We start from the raw sequence: 17,945 nt of genomic DNA, 5'->3' as shown, positions 1-17,945 counted from the left end.
GGCTCGGAAGGGCCCTCCCAAATATTTACCAATGTGTAATAGTATTTTAGGTGGTGTTGAGACACTCAGCTTCATACACTTGATGCTTTAAACCTTCAAGCAGGCAAGAAGTGGAATCTTGTAACTGGATGTGTATATTTCTAAAACCATAACACATCATACCGTGATCTTCCCAGAGCCTTCCTAAGACAGGAATCTGATAAGGAGATACAGAAACCTTCCTAATAACTCTATAGATATGCTTTTCCCTCCATCTAGTCTCTGATTTAGAGACTGCCACCCAAGGATTTCCATCCCTCAGCTGTGGGACTGGCCCAGGTGGGCCTCTGTTCCCACCAGGGCAATTACCTTCATGGTACTGAGGGTCCACGCTGCTAACTTTGTGCACAGCACATTCTTGATTCCTTTCTTCCCCACTCTGAATATCGCTGTGCACATCGGGCCTGTAATTCATCAGTGAAGGCCTCTGCTCACCCACTCCTATGGCATGTAGACATGCACACTCACAGTGCTAAAATCCAAATCTAGTGTCCACCTTACACCTCTCAAACCCCATCACTGGAAGGTACCAAAGACTTCCCACCACTTGCAACCCCCTTCCCAACAAAAGCTCACTCCTCTGGCAGATGAGCACCCCCACTGATAAAGGTGGCATCTGTGGTTCCATCTTCCACAGATGAGGAGCTTGATACAAATTCCCCACACTCCCTCTGGACTCGTTAAGTGGCTGAACTAGAAATAGACAGGCAGTACTTGTTTCACCCCTAGATCATCCCATCACTCCAGATTTCTACCCTAGAAGCCTTCAGGGGACTTGTGAAGAAAGAAATGCCCTAGGCTGCTTATCTACCAAGGATTGCAGGTCCTCGTGGATTGAAAGATGGTGCAATGATTAAATAGAATGCTGAAGTCTTCCCTCTGCAACAATAACTGTAGAAGCCTCTTGAGAAGACAGACATGACCATCCTTTCTGTCTCCCAGTTCATTTTGTACCAACTGAGATGTTCCACAGGTCGGGAATGAGGTACTTAGTATTTAGATGGTGACATTCGCCTGAATGAAATGAGGGTTGTCATGCCTACGCATTGTACTTGGAACATGAGGAAAATAGATGGAGAAGTGATTCTCCAAAAGATTTGCTATGAAATGCTTCCCATACCACCTGGGGAGGTCCTAAGGGGAGAATGATGCCTTGTTCTTTGTAGTGTATGTCAAACCCACATTTTAGGCTGGGAAAGTGGCAATCAGCCAGAATGGAGAGAACCAATACCACATCTGCATCTTTCCCAAGTTCCTCGGAGGGTGATCCTAGACCATAAGCTTCAGTCTGGGAAATTCTCCTGATGTCCTCAGCAGTATAGGCAAAGAGGAAGCCCCCCTGAGCCGGCGTTTGCCCCAGCACAAAGGCTGCAGTTCCCCCTGTAAGAATTTTCATACTACTCTCCAGAGAGTGGGAAATCCTGGTGCAGGATCTGTGTTAGTTCTCACTCCTGGGGAAAAAGGAGATGGGAGCAGCCAGATAACTCTCTGGGAGAGTTCTGCCTCAACCCATTCTTCATTCAATACCCCCCCACCCCTACCCCTGATACGCACACCCCAGTCAAGCCAGACGTGCATTCCCTTGCGTATACACCAATCAACCAGCCTCCCACACAGCAATAGCCACCATCCGTGGACACCCACATTTCACACACACAGCAATTAAAATAAAATCCAGGCAGCCCAGGGAACTATACTCTTTTTTTCTCTTTTCTCTCTCATTTTCCCCCTAAAAAACAGCTTTTAAAAAAATATATTAAACCAGGTAAATTTTTACTCATATGTTCACGTGGCTGGAGCAGATTGACAAGGAAAACAATCACAAAATAAATATTTTTGCTTTTTGTGTTTTTTTTTTTTAAAAAAAGAACATTTCCCTATACATTGTCTCCCTCTAACTTGACAGAGCTGCTTTCTCCAACAGAATAGTGCTGTTGGAAGAGGAGCTCTGGCTGGACCAGGAGGGGAACAAAGAGGAAGCCAGGGCCTCTGAACCAGGGTGGCAGAGGAAGCAAGGGGACCAGAGGGAGGGAGGAGTGAGGAGGGGCGCCAGGCTGCCTGCCCGCTCTCAGCGGTCTTGGTCTTCTATCGGTGTCACTTTTGAGTTATCCAACGGAGGCGGCTTCAGGAGCAGTCAGTGTTCAGGACAGTGCAGAGGAGGCCGCGTACAAAAAGTAAGAACCAATGTGGGGAATCACGAAACAACGCCATTTTAAGAAATCTGGTTAAAAAGAATACAAAAGCGACTCCACAGAGGGGGAGGACGAGCTCCTCCCTCTCCTGTTGTTACTGTCCCCTCTGGCTTTCTTGAATGATAAGAATCACCTTTAAGGATTCGTTTGTTTCATGGTTTGGCTGGTTCTTTTTCTTAATCTCTCCCTTGGCTCCTCTCCTTCAACTGCATTCATTTTAGAAAGCACTGACTTCACAGATCTGAGATGCTGAGTTGTAGCCTTCCCATGTGAGTGTGTGTGTGAACGCGCGCGTGCGCACACGCATGGTGAGTGCACGCATGTGTGCAGTGGCTGTCTCTTTCTCTCCTGCCTGCTTCAGTCCAAGCCCCAAGGTCCTGTCTGCTGGGTGCCTTCAGTCTCAGTGGAGCACCGTGTTGGCACTAAGGTGAGGGCTTGGAGGATCTTTGTGGCCCCGATTCATGGATCCCCGCCCTGCCCAGTATTGGCATGGGCCCCCCATTAGCTACAGAGTTTGCCTGTCTCATACTCCACGGGGTTTGGCAGCTTGGAATTGAAAGCCCTCAGGGAGGACTGGATCCTGCCCACCTCGTTGTTGGCCAGCTTGAGCCGATGCCGGAGCAAGCAGGAGAAAAGGTCGAGCCGGACTTTGCCGGGTGGAGAAAGCTGGTTTACCCGGTCCCTAAGCTCTATGAGCTGCAAGAGGGCAGAGTCCTGGGAACCTTGAGTATATGGGTAGTCTAACTGGAGAATTAAGTCCCGGATAGCATCCGGGTCAAAGGGCAGACTGTAGCCAAAGACCTGCAAGGTGTTGATTTTCATGTAGCCCAAGTTCTTGGAGGGATCGGTCATCTCCAGGGGCTCGTAGTAGATTGTCTCATTGGAGCTGTCATCCAGGGACTTGATTCGGCTCCGTAGGTAAACATGGACTGTCTCAAAGAAGGTCTTCCACCTGTTTCCCAAGGTGATAGTCCAGTTTTGGCACTGGGCAGCTGCATCCACGTTAGTCCTTTCCCAGTCAGGGAAGTTGCCCTCATTTACGGGCATGAACCAGCTCTCAGAGTGGCTGCCCCCAAAGGGGTTGACATAGATGGCCATGACAGGCTCCAGGGTGCTGTTCTTGGTGAGGCAGATCTGCAGGGACAAGGCCAGCATCACGTGCACCAGCCCAGGCTTGTACTTGTTGCTCTTCAGGGTGAGCAGCATGCGCTTCCTCCAGGAAGGGTCAAACCAGCTGCCCAGACGCATGTCGTTGCTGATAAAGATGGAATGCACCTCGATGCGGCTATCCCGCTTCTGCAGCAGGTACTTCAGCTCCAGGTCCTGCAGGTCTGTCTCCAGCCCCAGAAAGTTCTCCAGGGACTCGGCCACCTCTGGCCGGCACAACCCCTGGGCCAGCACGTAGCCTGGGTTGCAGCTCCCACAGCGTGTGCTGTTGTCTGGAGCACAGTGGGCACAGGCAGGCCCTTCACCCAAGGCACATGGGATTGGGCCCTGGCAGGAAGATTGGTCATAGGGGCAGGTGCAGCTGTGGCTCTGTTCCAGGAAGGTGCCAGGGAACGTGCTTTCTCCACAGTAGAGGAGAGACTGGATTCGGTTCCACCAATAGGACAAGGACCTTTGGGAGCGAAGATAAAATGAAGCAAGAGTCATAGGAAGCCACACACTGCCATCTTCCTGAAAGGTAGCAGGACATTGACTAATAGGTAGGAAAGGCGATGAGGAAGATAAAAGCCCCAAGTTTTCTGAATGATGGAGACCCTACTGCACCACTTTGGAATGACTGAGTAGGGCCTAGAGCTTGGTGTCTGATGGATCAGCACCAGAAATATTTGACATCAAACTTGTCCTGGAAGCAGCCAAGCTCATCCCCGCAAGTACCACCTCATTCTCTATTCAAAAGCCTAGAGAAGATCTCCACCATCTTCCATATCAGATCTAGTTTTCAGCCTTCTAAATAAGATCTTCCAACAACTGCTCTCCAAACTTTCCAATGTCATGCCAACTTCTTTCTCACTTCACGGTCTCTGTCCTTTCTATTTTCTGTTTCTATCACTCTTGCACCAAGAATAGGAATTTTCTGTGGCTAGCTCTCTCCCAAGATTTAGATTTCAGCTCTTATGATACCTCCTCAAAGACGTCTTCCACAACTCCCCTTTCAAAAGAACCACCCAGTCACTCTCTATCGTATAACCCTGTTTTTATGTAATCCACAGCAATGATCAGTATTGGAAATCACTGTGTTTACTTGTTGTTTTCTTGTTCACAGATGACCTCCCAGCAAATGTCATGATTGCAGGGACACTGCATTATTCACCGACATCTTCTCAGAAACTAGGATTGTTCCTGGTGCATGGCAAGCATTTAATAACTATCTGTTGAAAAAAAAAAATGAACCCCTCTCAAAAGCCCTTGCTGGTCTGTCCTCTCCGTGCTGGCTTCCCTTCTTGCCTGTGCATCACTTAGAGTCGCCCCTCTGGGTTGCTGCAAGAGCAGCTGCCCTCTTCTGGAATGCTCCGTCTCCCATACACCCAGTCCGTTTCCATCTCCTCCCACACAGTCTGGCCAAGACTTTCTTCTCCAAGGTGGCTTTTCTCTCTGGCCTTTGCTTTTACTAGACTGTGCCTTTGATTTATATTCCATGATCATGAATTTAAGTGGCTTTAAGTGGCTGCCACATAGTTATAATTTTCTAGTTTTTATGTTTCTGTATATTTATTATATCTTCCCAATTAACAAATATCCCCCATTGTATAATATTAGGACTTACAATGTGGACTTAATAAAAACTTGTTGAATACGGGAGTGAATGAATGGATAAATGTGTGCCTATGAGCATACAGCCCCACCCTGTTCCCTAGGCCATGGGGCCTCAGCTTTCTTTCCTCCTGTGACTCAGAGCAGCCACTTATTTGAAACAGTCCAATGTGTGTATTTCCCACCATATGCAATTGGTGTACAAACTTTAACTCCACCCCTTGTTTTCCTAAAAGACTAATTAAAATGGAAATGAGTGAGAATTGGAGTATTAGTAGAATAACATCTGAATCTACTATAATCTATATAAAAGAAAAATTAGCCTCTCTCTTTCTTCTCTCTCTCAGTTCCCACGCAACTCCTAATGGAGAATGCCATACAAGCAGGTCAAGATAACAGGAGACTCTAAAAGGCTGTGTGTGGGTTCCCACTCCCAGCTCTGCCATGTGGACAGAGGCTTCTCCCTGGCCTCAGCAGCTGTTGGGGGAAGGGGCTGAGCTCCGACTCGGGGGTCTGGGGGTGCTCACCTCTCCTTGGGCAGGCGGAAGCGAGGCTGCCGATGGCAGCGCTTGCAGAGGTTGAAGAGCCGGCGGACAATCCGATGGGTCTTCTTGAAGAGCACTTTCAAGCTGGCTCCCAGCTGCTGGTAGCGGTGCTGGAGGCCGGTGTCCATGGCCCAGAACTGGGAGATGGCAGTGGAGTTTAGGAACCTGTCGTCCGGCAGCCTTTTCAGCAGAGCTTGGAATTCCTCTGTGGGCAAGGACATAGGACTGAGCTGACGGGGAGCCATGCAAACCCTGGGAGGGGCAGGAGGGAGTTCCCCAGATCCAGCTGGCCCTTCAGAGTCACCGCATGAGGAAGGACACTTCATATCCACTCTCCCAGACCCTTTTATTTATTTCTTTTTAAAGAGCTTTATTGAGAAATAATTAACATACCATAAAATATGGCTTCAGGATTCTTTCCCATCCTTCCTGTTCCTAATATGCTTCTGAATTTCAAAACGGATCTCTGTCACCACCCAAGGGGCCAGAGGTCCTGCTTTTGCTGATGACACTGGAGCGCATCTCTTTTCGCCTTGATACCTCCTTACAAGTCATTCACAACCCTGTCTCACTCAATCGTCTTCAATAAGACCACAACACCCTTATTCAGGATGTGAGGCACTCGTGAAGGGGAGAGTGCACAAGACTGGCCAATGTCGACATGGAGACCAAGCACCCAGCTCAGAAATCTTCTCAGAAATCTTTCAGTCCCTGAGATCAGCCCCCACCTCCCCATCTTTCTCTTTGACTCTGGGATATACTTGCTCTGTTTCAAGCTTTAATTCTTGGCCAGATACCTGTTCTTTCCTGAAGCTAATCCAGAGAAACACGCTCTCTGGTTCTTGGCTCCTACTGCAAGTCTGAGTTCTTCTCAGAGCTTCCTGGGCACAACACGTTTTCTGAATTCATGCTTAGATCTCTGTCCAGGGCTCTGCTTTTACTTGGGACCTGCAGCTACCCAGTCTCCCGGTGGGGGTCCAGACAGCCCTCATTTACTCATTAGCAGTAACTTATGGTGGTGAAAGCCCAGCATCATCTCCCATGCACTTGAGACTTATGGACACATTCCACCACCTTTAGTCCAATGCAGCTGAGCTGGGGGACAGGACAGTGATGTCTTCCTTAGCTACTAAATACCTTGTCTGGGACTTGAAATGGCAATGCCTGGGGCCTCAACTCATCCTGATTTCCCAAGCACCTGGTTCTTCATGCCCCCTCCCCCCACCAGACATTGGAGAATCACACCTAGTAATGACATTCACAACTAGCATGTACATAGTTCTGTTTATAAAACATTGCAGCATACAAAAAGCATGGAGAATAACAGGATAAAATCCCACATGCCCACCACCTAGATTTTGCCATACTAGCTTCAGATTGTTTTTTTAAAGAAATAAGGCAAATCAAATATACTCAAAGGCCCTAAACTCCCCCTCCACCTCCATCTAGATGTAACCACTTGCTTGGATTTTTTTTATCATTACTATATATTTTTTAACGTTTTCTACAAACATATTTATCTATTAAAAATATTAAGTGCTGCCTAGTATGCTTTTAAACATCATATAAATAGTATTAAATACGTATTATATTAAATAAATTATTATATCAGTGTATTATGTTATCTATATTATGTATATAATACATAACCTTTTTCATTTTGCTTTGTTTTATCCAACATTATGTTTTTGAGATATATCCACATAACTATCATTTATTCAGTATGAATACACCATGCAGAGTTCTTTATGGATTAATTTTATCCTCATTGTCCCATAGGAGCCTCTCGTCCACCTATTATTATCACTTTCCCTCTTTTACAGATGGGGAAACAGAGGCATTGAGAAGCCGCACAGCCAATACATCACAAAGCTGGTCAGTAACAGAGTGTCTTAGTCACTTTGAGCTGCTGTAACAAAATCCCACAGTCTGGGTGGCTTATAAACAACAGAAATTTAATTCTTACAGTTCCAGAGGCCAGAAGTCCAAGATCAGGAGGCCAGCATAGTCAGGTTCTGGTGGCAGAACTCTTCTGGGTTGCATATGACTGACTCTGTCCTCACATGGTGCAAGGGGTGAGAGATCTCTCTGGGGCTTCTTCTTTTTTGAGGAAGATTTACCCTGAGCTAACATGTGTTGCCAATCCTCCTCTTTTTTTGCTTGAGGAAGATTAGCCCTGAGCTAATGTGTGCCAATCTCCCTCTCTTGTGTATGTGGGTCACCAACACAGCATGGCTGATGAGTGGTGTAGGTCCTCACCCAGGATCCGAACCTGTGAACTTGGGCCCCCAAAGCAGAGTGCTCAGAACTTAACGACTATGCCACAGGGCCGGCTCTGGGGCCTCTTCTATAAGAGCACTAATCCCATTCATGAGGGCTCTGCCCTCATCTCTCAAAGGCTCCACCTTCTAATATCATCACCTCAGGCATTAGATTTCCAACATACGAGTTTGGTGGGGATACAAAATTTCAATGCTAACACAGAGATTCAAAACAAAGTTCTCTGAATCTAGGTCTCAAGGTGACATTGAATTAGTTATACCTGCAACAAGCAGCATGTACTGGGCACCTCCTAGAACTAGTCTATGTGCTTCATTCATTCAAGCGTATTCATTGTGCACCTTATGTTCAGGCACCATGGAATCCATAGCAAACAAGACAGACAAGGCCTATGCCCTCAGTTATGCTGACCTTAGCTTATTAAGTCCTTCAAACATATCTCTTTGGTAGGGATTATGTCCCTGTGCATATACAACAAAAGAAAACAACTTGAGACTTGGGTAGTCATATAACCTGTTGGAGGTCACAGAGACAGTAAGTCACTGAGCCAGGATCCAGGCTGAGTTCTCCATGTTCCTGTCCTGCACTCACCCTTTGACAGGGAGGAAATCTGGGCTGCCCTGCTGCTCACCTGACTCCTCAAACTGCCGGTTGTGAGTGGCCCAGGAGTCCTGGATCTGCAGCAGGCTGTCCTCCATGGCCTGGATGTCGGTGTCAGGACAGTTGCATTCTGGGAAGGTGGGGCTGCACTTGCACCAACAGTCATTCCCTTTGCAGACGAGCTCGCCCTCAGAGCTGCAGGTGATGTAGCTGAGCGCCGCGGCCACAAAGCGCTCACGTAGGTACTCGGGCAGCAGCACCTGCAGGCCTAGGGAAAGGACGGGTCAAGGAATTGCTGGGGAGGACCAGCAGGGACTCAGTTTCCCACACCCAAGGCTGCAGGATCCCCAGCTGGGGTTCTTCTGACTTGTCCCTCCTGGGTCCAAGAATGGTCACCCCAGGGCCTGATCTTGCTGAGCTGGTTGGGAGAGAAGGCTACGGCTGCCCTCATGACAGATGGGGGAGGATCTGAAAATGAGGAACGTCAAAGCCAAAGGCTTAGTCGAGCTCCTCACATCAGCCACATTGAGAGCATGTATATCATATGAACGGATTTATTGGCTACACATCAGCGTTTCTTGGATGGAACTGGGACGATGTTTCAGATAAAAGAAGAACTTATAGCCCTCATGGGGGAAGAATCAAGACTGATGGGCTCTGCCTCCAATAGCCATCCTGTTTCTGGCTTCACTGAGATTAGCAGCAGGCATCCTAGGATGTTACTGAATGCTGACCCTCCTGGCCTCCCACCCCTGCCCTGAGGACCAAGGAGGCTGCCCTGGCTAGGAGGTAGGGACAGGTGTTGTGGGTACAGAGTGGCCAGGCACTACACCAAGTACTTTCCAGGTATGGGCACAAGTCACACTCGTGGTCACACTGAGGCTCTTATAGATGAGGAAATCCAAGCCCAGCCACCACTGTGACCTGCCCAGGTCACAGTACTAGTAAAGTTGACTTGGTATCAGACCTGCCCTTGTCCCATCAGCTCAGACTGCATAACTGGCACTGGCTGCCCCATCTCAATATGAGTTGACTTTTAAGGCGATTTGAAACCAGGATGGTGGTAGACACCCCAAGTTCAGTCCAGCCTGGATAGAGATGAATGGTTCTCAGCTCTTTTCTAATTAGCTGCCTCTGATGTTGGATATAATCCACTAAATTGCTCCACGCTTCACTTTTCCTGACCATCTGTGGTGGATATTAGTTTACCAAAAGCAGAATCTACTCCTAGTTGGCTTCAAGCCACAGAGGGTGGCTATTGGAAACCGTCAAGAGATGAATGAAGGACAGGCACGCCTTTGTACGCAGCCTGGGCCAGGGTCGAGGTCAGTCCTGCAGGAGGCTCCCCTGTAGGGACATTGTGAGACGCTGCACCAGGAGAGCAAGGGACATGAGGCCTTCTGCGTAGGATGGGCTCCCCTTCCCTCAAATGTCTGCCAGCTCTTCATTTGCATACCCTTGACCTTGTCCTTGGCAGGAAGTCAGAGAGCCCAAAGTATGTACCCCAGTCTCAGCAGACCTCACAACACAGCTTAGGATTGCAGCGGCAGCGGAGGTTTGTTCTTCTTGTTTGAGGTCTACCTCCTGTTCGGGACTGCTCCTGGATTTTCCTTTCTTGACACTGTGCCCGCAGTGGCGCTCGAGCAGCCGCCCCGCACACCCGGTCCACATGCTTGCTTTCAACACTCACCCTCCTCCAAGTCCTTTCCTTTCACCTCCCCCATTACCTCCCTCCTCCTCACCATAACATTTCCCATTGCTATAAAATAAGTGCCCCGAGCTATGTCTGCATGAGTGATGGGCTATAAAATTAAATGGCATAAACTATTCCAAATGAACCACCAGACATTCTGAACTTCACTTGTCGCTAATTTCCAGACACAAACCCAGCCCATCCAGGCACACAGGAGAAAAGGGACGCTAATGGCATTAGATGGCTCGAAATCAAGGAGTCTTTTACTCCTTTTTATTATATATTCCTTGATTCCTAAAGCATTGATGGGTCGCATCTGGCTCAGGTTACCTGGAATTTGTAATCGTAGATCCTGGGTGAGGGCTATTGATTTTATCATACCGAGACAATAATATCTTAAACAGAGTCCAATTCCGTTAGGTTTAAGAAAAATGAACTTTTCCCACTGCCAAACAGTTCTTTCTGAATCAGTTTGCATAGCCCTGCCCCAGGATGTGTGGGGGACAGAGAGAAGGAGCCCAGTGCCTCCCCTTATCTCCCAGCCTCCAGACCTAGTCTCGTTCCCTTTCCTTTCGCTTTCCTGTTTAGGCTTCTTCTGTCTCCGGTCAAGGTTTCCATTCCTCTCAAATTCTTCTCCTGGCTTTATCTCCCAAGGAAGATTGAAGATAATAACAGAAAGTAGGGACCACTCTCAGGATAACCAACGGTCCCATAGTTTGTATAGCTCTTAGTTGAGCTAGAGATGGTGGCCCCATAACCACTTTGCAAAGGCCAGCTGTTCCCCAATGTGTCCTTAAAATAAAGCAGAGGGTTCTTTAGGTAACAAAGGAGATCACTGAACCAGATCAAGGCGTAAAGGATGGATGTGCTGTGGTTGTAGGAGAGTCACAGAGGCCTTGGGAAGGACTATGAGGTGGGAGGATTTGGGAGTCGAGCGGTATCAGCAATGGTCTTGGGTGCAGGGTAAACCATGTCAGCACTTTTCTCAAAAGAATGATGGAAAGTTGTTAAATACAGGTCTTTGAACTCTTGATAGTTCTTGTCTTAAGAAGAGTTTAGCCAAATGGCGTGGCCAAGACTGTTTTCTGCTCCTTGGTGAGCCAAGGTTTTCACCAGGTGTGAAAAGTGTGAAACCCGTCACCGCACAGCTTACCAAGTAACTGCACTTTGTTCTCCGGACTCTGCACCAGGACAGAGCTGACGGAGTCCAGATTGTCGTAGTTGCTGCAGCCCAGAGGGCCGGTCCTGGTCTCCGAGACCTAGAGAAATAAGCACAGAGTGTGGATTTAGATAACAAGCAGAAACTTTCCCTTTGCACCTCCCTTCTCCAGTCATCCAGTCTCAGGCTCTGTGTCCCGCCTTTGACCAGCCAAAGGAGCAGCCTATGTTTCCCCACACTAGCAGCATAAAGCCACTTTTCTTCTTTGTTCTAAGATAGTGAGTATCCTTGGTACATGGCTGGCAGGAGCAGTTTTACGTAAGTGGGAGCCTTTCAGAGGGCGCCAAAGGGAATTTGCTTCTAGGAAAGAAAATTCAGTGCAGAGGAAGCTGGACTTTTCAGCTGGAGACCCCATTCTCCTCCTCAGAGGAAGACAGGAGGCCAGATGTGGACGCTGTCAGCCTGCTGGCGAGCCCAGCTGCATCCACTTGACGTGGTGCTTGCAGGCTTTAGTGATCCTGAAGATGAAGAGCACTAGAGAAATTTGAGTTATGAGTATTATTATTGGTATTAAACATTTAAGTCCCACCTCAGCACTGAGATGTCCTTAGAGAAAATCAGCCATGGGCTTAGTGCATATTTTAATAAGTATATTAAATATACATAAACTCTTACAGCCATGTAATATGCCAAAACACCACAGAGTCATTTTAAAATATTATAAAGTTGGCCTATCAGTTTTTCCCTGATGCTTAAAGTATAAGATGAAAAATGGGGAGCTTTAAATGCACTGAAATAATTATGTAACAAGAATGATGGGGACCTGAGGCCCTTTTTTCTCAGGATCTCCGAAGGCTCTGCCAACAATCAATCAACCAATCAACAAGTATTTATTGAGCAGCCACTGTTCAATTCCATCCAATTCATCAGACAGAGTGCTGCCTTTCTCAGAGTTCTTCAAGGAAGTCTGCCCTGGTCCCTCTGACCTTCTCTCCCAGATCCAGGCACCTCAGTTCTGCAGCAGGCATATGAGTTGTAGTTTTCTATCCTTTTATGCAAGTATTTGGTAAAAGTCTGGGTCCTCCACACACTAAAGTTTCCATAGAGGCGAGCTCATATTTATGTTGCTCGCTATGTTGTCAACAGCAATTAACACAGAATCTGGCACATACTAGGTACTCAATAAATTAGAGAACATATGAGTAATATGGTGCAGGCTTTGAGAAGTGGAGAGGTGGGCACAAAGATGCACAAGTGATGTACTGTGTCCTCCAGGAGATTACAGCCCGTGGGAGAGGCAGGTACACACACAACTGACTGATACACATCCAAACGGAGCAAAAGTGACATGCCACAAAGAGCCCTGACAAAACACATCTCTAAACAAAGGGAAAACAAGGGAAGAAGTAGCAGAGGAGACACCAGCAGAATTGGTTCATAAAGCTAAGTAAGAATAGGATGGGAAGAGAAGGGAGGGAAAGGTACTCTGAGAAAAGAAGAAGGGGCAGCATGATCTACAACCCGCCAGCTCAAATGTGTGTAGTACATGTGTCCAGTGCCCTGCCAGTTACCACGGTGAACACCAAAGTGTAAGGGACATCCTTCTAGGGAATTAGTATACTTAGGCTTAAAAAATACACATGGAACAGAGTAATCAAGTGAGAGATGGTGTGATACTGACTAAAAATACAGTGGGGAGAGAGGCAGGAGAGATCCTGTGGTTTAAGGTAGTCTGAGAAGGCTTTGTGAGGAGGTGAAGCCAAAATTGGTCTTGAAGGATAAGTGGGGATGGGAGGGAAGGAAGGGGAGTGGGAGAAAAATTGATAACTGCAGACAAAGACCAAAGGGCCATGATGACACAATGCATGAGAAGCAGTAAGGCCCAGCCTGAGCCAAGAAAGGGACCAAGACCATGACAGGGGCAGGAACAACCTCTCTACAGTTTGCCAGATCATCCTCCAAGACCATCGCAGCTAACCTTCACAGTGACTCCCGAAGACAAATCTCACTACTACCCTCTCCAAAGGAGGAAACCAAAGTTGGGAGAGTTACAGAGCCCAAGCTCACAGGGCTGCTGAGTAGCCGATGCAAGATGGTAATTTTTGAGTCCTCAGACTCCAGTTCAATGCCTGTGTCTACTGTGAGGGCACATCAAAGGACTGCAAAAGATAAATAAAAATCCCTTTGGATGACATCACTCCTAAAAACAAACATTTTCAACAGACCAGTCCTCCCAATGTATTTTAGTGATCTGCCCTCTCCTCAGAATGAACCTGGGGCGAAACAGTGTAGACTTGAGATCGTAGTATCCCTATATTACACATGAGGAAATCAAGGCCAGATAGTCATGTGATTTATTCAAGATCACACAGCCAGTCACCTGCAGGGCTAGGATTCATTCAACTCATACATTCATTCTTTCCTTCCCTCATTTATTCATTTAACAAATATTCAAGGAGCGAGCAGAACTCATAGTGAGTAAGACCCAGTCGTTACCTTAAGGAGTTTACAGACAAGCGGAGACATGTTTCCATCATCCCAGTGTTCTGGTTGCTTGTTACCATGGGTCTGCCTCTCCCCACAGGTGGGGACTAGGTGTTGAATAGTGTCTCTATTGAGTGAGTGGGTGACAAGCTAAGTTGTCTGACTGCAGCAGAGAAGGCAGAGGCAGACTTTTCTCCAAGTAAAGTCTTTTTTATCTATATGGTATAAAAACCCCTAGGAAAAGAGCCATGGCTAAAGACAACTCAGATATTCTGGGGGAGACTGCCCCTCTTGGAATGAGGTGGTCAAGGTGGGATGGTGAGTGCAGAATTTGGGAGACTTCTCTGTCCCCATCTCCAGGTAAGCTGGCCACTACACTGTCACTGAGTTTTGCCCTGGATTTTCCATCCACCCACCCCTGAGTTGGTCACTCATCAGCATCAGGTCCAGGCTGGGCAGGAGCTATACACCTTATATAGAAGTAGGATGGCTCCCAAGGAGGAGAACAGTGACCAGCCCTGTTCCTCTCCCTTGTCTCACCACTATCCTTACCTATCTACCACCAATCCATCCGCTTCCCTACCACCACCACCACCACCATCTTGTTCAGCGTTTAGGGGCTGGCTCTGATCTGTTATCTGACCTTTACTTTGCTATTTCCAAAGGTCACTTCCCCAAGAGGATGATCAATTAGGTAAATCCTTGAAAGGGTGTGAGTAGCTTCCCTTTGTTAATCGTGGCACAAAGATGGGGATGAGGATGAGACAAAGACCATAATGCCCAGGCTCATTTCCTGTTAGGGGGAAGGATCCAAGCCAGATCTCCGAGCAAGGAAGGCCCATCAGGTTTCACTACATCCCTAAGTCATTGCTCTTTCCCCTGCTCTTCTGCTCTGAGCCACCTCTGTCCTCTCTAGAGAAGGAGGGAGGTGGGAAGAAGAGAGGGAGCTGGAGAGGGTCCTCCTGCACCTAGTGCCTGAGCACTTGATAGCAGGATGGCCTGAGGACCCCTCCCCCCAGTGAGGAAAGTCCCAGAGTCTCTGGAGGGTTGGTGCAGAGAAACCCGGGCCTTTCTCTGTCGAAGAGGCAGACAGCTTCGGCAGATTATAAAGAGGGCCCAGAGAGGTAATGGAAAGTGCAGTTCACTCAGGCGTGTGTTCAAAGAGCGCCTCAGATAAGCCTTCAGAAAGGGAAAATAATTGTGTGCTAATTGGTCTGTTGACAGAGACCGTCCTGCTTTCCAAAAGCCCTGATGGATCTCAGGTTCATTAGCAGATCCAATTTTACATAAATACCAGATCATGCAAACCCTCATTCCGGAGTCTACTCCCCGCACCCGCCCTTCACTTCCCCGTTGCTCTTGTCCTACCTAGGGGACACCTGCAAAGCTAAGAGCCCAGCAAAATGGGCTTCTAATTGTGAGCGATAGACTGGGCAGGAAGAGCACAGCTGATGGTGTGTATGCTTAAAAGAGCTGCAAATTGAAGCTCAGGCTGCTGCGGTGAGGGATTCGGACAAGTCAGTGTAAGGATGCTTTGTGAGAACCGCTCCCTTTCGCCATCCTGGGATCCACCTGAACTTTGGTGTGGGCTCTTTTCATCAGCCCATGAGCGTCTCAAACTCTCCCCACCTAGTCCTTCCTCAGCCTCCGATTAAATACAGGGTGAGCTCCAATTAAGAAACAGGCCCCTCCCCTCCTTTACGGCTCTGATCCCTTCCCGGGAATTACGGACAGGAGGGATAAGTGTTCAGCCCTTTACAGTTTGCAAAGTATTCCATGCGGACTATACCATGTGGTGTCACCCCGACCCTATGGTAGAGTCAAGGGTGACAGTCACAATATTTATCAGCAGGTAGGACAGAGTGTGCTGACTAATCAGAAGATGGGCCAGCCATAATGTCAAAGCAGAACTCTGGAGGCCTCCAGAGGGGCATTACCCCTTTGGTTACCATGAAGGGGGAGATCTGGGGGTTCAGGGGAGGGATCAAGGTGGTTAGGGTGGCACACAGGGGGCTTGGGTGAAGACTATCTACAAGCTGGTATGGAAGTGTTTTAATATTTTCATAACTGGTGCACCCATATCTGCTGAATGTACGCCCCCGGTACAGGTGAGTTAAAGAGCTGGGAACTCCATGTCAAGGAGTTCAATAGCTTCTCAAGGTCATAGAAATAGTAAGCATCAAGGCTGAAACCCAATCCCAAGTCTTCTCACTTGAGTAAGTTTGTTTCTCACTAAACCATATAGCCTGCCTTCCCCCATCAAGCATTTTATTGAGTGTCTCACCACATGCCAGATACTGTGAAGGGACCTGGCACTGTATGACTCTGCAGAGTTTCTACTGCTCTAAGATCTCCTGTCGTGATGGGGGCTGGGAGGAGGATACATGCACGTAAGCAGCTGCAACATAATGTGACAAATCCTATAAGAGAGGTGTGTGCTGACCAGGGGAAACCTTGCAACCGAGGGGGTTATTCAGTGGGATCTCAGAGGAATGTGTCGGGTAAACAGAAGGGGTAGAGTGCCTCTTTCTCCATGTTGGTGAAAAGAAGTCGTTAACAAAGGGTAAAAAGTAGGAGCACACCAGCTTAGAGAAAGAAGAAACAGGCGGATAGGCCCAAGGAATTTTTTTTCACCAAGGGTGAGCCTATGAGCAGAGCCCCTCAGCCCCAGCCACCTCCATCTGGAGCAAGGACAGTGCTGGAAGCCAGCTCAACTACTGCTAAGGCAGGTTCAGTGGAGGGAAGTAGGTGGTGGGTGCTGCATGGCCAACAAGAGAGTGCTAGCTAGCCAGGATGCTAGGTGCTTCCAGCCTGCTGGCCCTGGTTCTGTGGATCTGTAAGTGCTAAGTATATCAGTGCAAAGAGATGGGTTGTGGTGAGACACCTTTACTGTCAAGACAAGATGGGTGGGTCAACCCTATCAAGTGAGCAGAACTGTGGGATGGGATACTGACACCTCCCTTTGCTCCTTGGTCTAGTGGAGTGTCCTTGCACAAGTCACGCAGGTCATCAGAGCTCACAAAGTGATGTGGAGATAAGGGGCTGGACAGTGGAGGTCAAAGAGAACACTAAATGATCCTGTTTTCTCACGGTTCTCTGAATTGCATCCCATGAGGAGAACCCATTGTAGTCCTCCACAGAGAAACAAACGCTGGGTCATCAGCCCAAGGGAAGCTGAACACTCATCTCACATTCCATGTGTGATTGATTTCAAAAAGAGGCTTCCGAGGATGGCGGCTCCTCTTTTGAGGAGATGGGAAGTGGCTATAGTTCTGGAAAATGCATCCACAGCACTATAATAGATGTGGATTGGGGTGCCTGCCCACCTCTTACTCCACCGCCTACACACCTTGCTGAGGAGGTGAGTCCCATAAGCCATGTTGAGACTAAATAACCCCTACTCTTCATATTGGACTCAGGTGGACCCTGAGCCAGATTCTTTCTCCAAGGAATTTGGAACAGTGATACTGAGAGAAAAAATTTAAACGGTGATTATGGACACAAAATTCAGAATAAATAATTATCAAGCACCTACTATGTCCCAGGAACTGAGGATACAACAATGAACAAGAGCGTGGTCCCTGCCCTGATGGCACCGACTGAGAGATGAAACAGAAAGATAATACTCAGTCAAGGCCAGAGTCAGTTCCAGATCAAGATAAAGCTTACTGTAAACTGAAGTCATTGGGGCACAGAAAAGTCTAGAATAAACAGAGGACAGAACTTGGACAAGAGAAGCAGGAAGACGAAGCAGGTGGAGACGAAAAAGTAAAGACATGTTCCAACAAGAAACAGAGAGAGTAAACTGTGAGTGTTACTGTCCTTTTACAAGGCTCATGTGTCTGGATTGGATTTAGTGTCTTGTCCTTGGAGACTGTGATATTCTTCACAAGATCCTCTTAATAAACCAGCTTTACATTCAAGCTGCCTTGAGTAGATTTGTTTCTTTCAGCTAAAACTGCTTTTATGCACTTGTGCACACACTGAGAAGAGCCTAACCCATGTGGAAAATGGGGTCAATGACTCATTCATTTATTCACTCATTCATTCAACAAACCTCTCCTCATTACTCAGAATGTGGCAAAATATGTATTCTTACTGGGAACCAAAGATGAATGAGACCCAGTCCCTCCCACAAGGACCTCAGAGTCTCAGAGGTCATCATGTTAGCCCACGATTATAGTTCAAATGATATG

The 17,945-nt window shown here is 47.7% G+C and overlaps 1 protein-coding gene across 4 annotated transcripts in view; it reads right to left on the bottom strand.

Annotated features, from left to right (window-relative positions):
• Nucleotides 1-1,793: 1,793 nt before the first annotated feature.
• BRINP2 (BMP/retinoic acid inducible neural specific 2) overlaps nt 1,794-17,945 on the bottom strand; it is a 109,670-nt gene continuing 93,518 nt past the window's right edge. For all 4 annotated transcript variants that reach the window (XM_070267743.1, XM_070267744.1, XM_001498292.6 and 1 more), the window contains exons 5-8: nt 11,260-11,365; nt 8,445-8,681; nt 5,516-5,738; nt 1,794-3,849 (exon numbers count right to left, since the gene is read on the bottom strand). In XM_070267743.1, the coding sequence (XP_070123844.1) occupies nt 2,733-3,849; nt 5,516-5,738; nt 8,445-8,681; nt 11,260-11,365 (1,683 nt within the window). In that variant the 3' untranslated portion in view covers nt 1,794-2,732. The remainder of the gene's footprint in view (nt 3,850-5,515; nt 5,739-8,444; nt 8,682-11,259; nt 11,366-17,945) is intronic.

This window comes from Equus caballus, chromosome 5 (genome assembly GCF_041296265.1).
Source record: "Equus caballus isolate H_3958 breed thoroughbred chromosome 5, TB-T2T, whole genome shotgun sequence".
Lineage (NCBI taxonomy): Eukaryota > Metazoa > Chordata > Mammalia > Perissodactyla > Equidae > Equus > Equus caballus.
The sequence above is the reverse complement of the archived record's forward strand: the minus strand, read 5'-3'. Positions and strand labels throughout refer to the sequence as shown.